At 48.6% G+C, this 3,494-nt stretch overlaps 1 protein-coding gene across 1 annotated transcript; it reads right to left on the bottom strand.

Annotated features, from left to right (window-relative positions):
• Positions 1 to 1,847: 1,847 nt before the first annotated feature.
• On the bottom strand, positions 1,848 to 2,689 carry LOC138861648 (octapeptide-repeat protein T2-like). The gene is made up of 2 exons (XM_070121473.1): positions 2,672 to 2,689; positions 1,848 to 2,426 (listed from the first exon to the last, which is right to left on the bottom strand). Exons 1-2 carry the CDS (start codon positions 2,687 to 2,689, stop codon positions 1,848 to 1,850), a joined length of 597 nt encoding a protein of 198 aa, XP_069977574.1.
• Positions 2,690 to 3,494: the final 805 nt, after the last annotated feature.

A 3,494-nucleotide genomic window follows, 5' to 3' on the forward strand; every position in this document is an offset into this window, starting at 1 on the left:
TCTCTCCCATTTCCTTTCCTCTCTCTTTACTTCTCCATCTTCCTCCTATTCTTCCATTCATTTTCCCTTCTATCTCTCTTCCCTCTTCTCCCTCTCCCTCCTCTCCCTCCATCACGAAGACACCACCACCTGCAAACGAAAGATAAGAGGGAAGAAATCCTTTAAACAAAATAAAATCGTAAACAAACAAACACGTAAACAAATAAACAAGTAAACAAACAAACGATCCAATAAACATGTAAGCAAATAAACAAACAGGTTCACAAACATTCATCCCCTAAACCCTTTCCAATCGACATGGACATGAATAAACAATAAACAATGAAGAATTAATTCGAAAGGGGGGGGAGGGAGGGAGGGACGGGAGGAGGGCGTGAGAAGGGGAGAGGGGAATAAAGGGGAAGAGGGGAAAGGAAAAGGGGTATTTTGAGGGGATAGATATAGTAAGGAAGGAGATATAGTAAGATATAAAGAAGGAGAGAAAGAGAAAGAGACGAAGAAACGGAGGTAGAGAGAGAGAGAGAAAGAGAGAGAGAGAGAGAGAGAGAGAGAGAGAAACAGACATACAAAGACAAAGAGAGATCCAGAAAGACAAACGGACAGACAGACATAAATAAGGAAGAGTAATGGTGGATAGCATATGAGGGGGGTAAGAGAGAGAAAGAAAGAAACAAAGACGAAGAGAGAGCCAGAGAGACAAACGGACAGACAGAAGCAAGAGTGATTGTGGATAGGATATGAGGGGGGGATAATGGAGACCTCCCTCCCCCCTCCCCCGCCCCCTCCTCCCTCTCACCCCTTTCTCCGATATTGCTGTTGATCCGACGTCGTTATTGCAATACGGTTTCTTGTAATTTACGAGTTGAATTAGTTTGGGTAAAAAGGGAGAGGTTGGGGAGGGGATCAAGGTGGGAAGGGGGGGGAGGGAGGTTTATTGTTCGTGTTTATTTACCTCTGTGATACCTTCGTCCTCTCTCTTTCTCTCTCTCTCTCTCACTCTCTCTCTCTCTCTCTCTCTCTCTCTCTCTCTCTCTCTCTCTCTCTCTCTCTCTCTCTCTCTCTCTCTCTCTCTCTCTCTCTCTCTCCCTCCCTCTCTCCCTCCCTCCCCTCCCTCCCCCTCCTCCTCCCTCCCCCTCCCTCCCTCTCTCTCCCTCCCTCTCTCTCCCTCCCTCTCTCTCCCCTCCCTCCTCTCTCTCTCCTCCCTCTCTCTCCCTCCTCCCTCTCTCCCTCCCTCCGCTCTCTCTCTCTCCTCTCTCTCTCTCTCTCTCTCTCTCTCTCTCTCTCTCTCTCTCTCTCTCTCTCTCTCTCTCTCTCTCTCTCATATTCACTTTGTTTCTTTCTCCTTGTTCTCCGTGCTTCCCTTTTCCTATTCCCCCTCCTTCCCTTTTTCTAAATCCTACATCCCCCCTCCCCCCCCCCCCTCCCCCCTCCCCTCTTCACTATAACTTAGGTGTATATGCAAATACGGTTTCAACCTGTGTAATAAATTTATGCAGTGGCACTCAGGAAGGGAAGGGGAAAGGGGAGGGAGGGAGGAGGGGGTGCGGAAGGAAAGAGGATAATGCGGAGGAGGAGAGGGGAGAGGGGATGAGAGAGAGAGGAGAGGAAAGGGGGTGAGGGGAGAGATAGGAGGCGAGGGAATAGGGGAGAGGGAAGAGAGAGGGGGGTTGGGAGGGAGAGGGAAAAGAGGGGGTGAGGGGAGAAGGAAGGGAATGAGGGGACGGGGAGAGTGGATGAGGGAATGGAGGAGAGGGGATGAGGGGACGGGGGAGAGGGAGTGAGGGGACGGGGGAGAGGGGAAGAGGGGACGGGGGGGGGGGAGGAATGCGAGAGGGTCGAGGGGGAGCTTAGCCGTTTATCTGTACCTGAGCCTCTGCTGTTGACCGTTGCCTCCAGCTCTCTACACCTGTCTGTCTGCTTACCTTCCATGTTATAACACAGGCTCGGCTGTTTCTGCTCGGCTCCTGCTCCCTGCTTGCTCTCCTCTCTGGCGGCTGGCTTTCTGCGGGATTTCCTCTCTGCTGCAGCGTTTTCTGCTTTCTGTCTGCTGCCTTGCCTTCTGCTTCTCTTGTCGCGTTGTCTGCTTTCTGCCTGCTGCCGTGCCTTCTGCTTCTCTTGTCGCGTTGTCTGCTGGCTTGTCTTCCGCCTCTCTTGTCTGCTGCTTTGCCTTCTGCTTTTCTTGTCGCGTTGTCTGCTCTCTGTCTTCTGCTTTGCCTTCCACCTCTTCTTGTCGTGTTATCTGCTTTCTGTCCGCTGCAATTCCTTCCGTTTCTCTTGTCTCGTTGTCTGCTTTCTGCCTGCTGCTTTGACTTCCGTTTCTCTTGTCTGCTGCCTAGGTATCTGCTTGATTTCCTCTCTGCTGCTGTGCTTTTTACTTGTCCAACTCTCTGCTTCTTTGCTCGCTGGGTTTCCTGCCTTCTGCTTGTCTTTCTCCATCCGGAAATATCAATTTTCTTGGCTGATTCTGTGCAACAAAGCTTTCATTTTTTATTTATTTTGTTTGTTTCTTTCTTTCTTGTCTTTTTTTTTTTTGGTTTGTTTGTCTGGTTCTTGCCATTGTTTGTTGTTTGTTATTCCGATTGTTTACGTTTCTCGTCTCCTCGTATCTGATAGATTCTACGCGAGCACGACCTCCCGCTGCTCTACACCTGTCTATTGGCTGTCTGCTTACCTGTGTTTCCCCTGTCATGGCTCTCTCGGCTAACGATTTGTAAAGGTCGCAGCCCTCACCTTCTCCCTCTCTGTCTCTCTTTCTCTGTCTCTGATACCTTCTCTCTCTCTCTCTCTCTCTCTGTCTCTGTCTCTGATACCTTCTCTCTGTCTCTCTTTCTCTGTCTCTTGATACACCCTCTCTCTGCTCTGTGCCTGATGCTTTTCACCTTTCTCTCTCTCTCTCTCTTCTCTGTCTCCCAATGATACCTCTCTCTCTCTCTCTCTCTCTCTCTCTCTCTCTCTCTCTCTCTCTCTCTTCTCTGATACCTTCTCTCTCTCTCTCTCTCTCTCTCTCTCTCTCTCTCTCTCTCTCTCTCTCTCTCTGTCTCTGAAATACTACCTTCTCTCTCTCTCTCTCTCTCTTTCTTCTCTTTTCTAATTTCCTTGCGCTGTTTTTTTATTTCCTTTCTTTCTCTTTTATTTTTTCATTTATTCCATTCTCCCTTTCTTCCCTTTTCGATACCCATCTCTTTCTATTCCTTTTCTCTGAGTCTCTTCTCTCTCTCTCTCTCTCTCTCTCTCTCTCTCTCTCTCTCTCTCTCTCTCTCTCTCTCTCTCTCTCTCTCTCTCTCTCTCTCTCTCTCTCTCTCTCTCCTCTCTTTCTGTCTATTCCTTACGCTCTCTTTTTTTATTTTTTTCTCTTTATTTTCGTTTATTCCATTCTCCCTCTTTTCCCTTTCGATATCCATCTTCTTCTATTCTTTTATCTGTGTCTTTCTCTCTCTCTCTGTGTCTCTCTCTCTCTCTCTCTCTCTCTCTCTCTCTCTCTCTCTCTCTCTCTC

The sequence above is a fragment of the Penaeus vannamei genome, chromosome 4, assembly GCF_042767895.1.
Source record: "Penaeus vannamei isolate JL-2024 chromosome 4, ASM4276789v1, whole genome shotgun sequence".
Classification (NCBI taxonomy): Eukaryota; Metazoa; Arthropoda; class Malacostraca; order Decapoda; family Penaeidae; genus Penaeus; species Penaeus vannamei.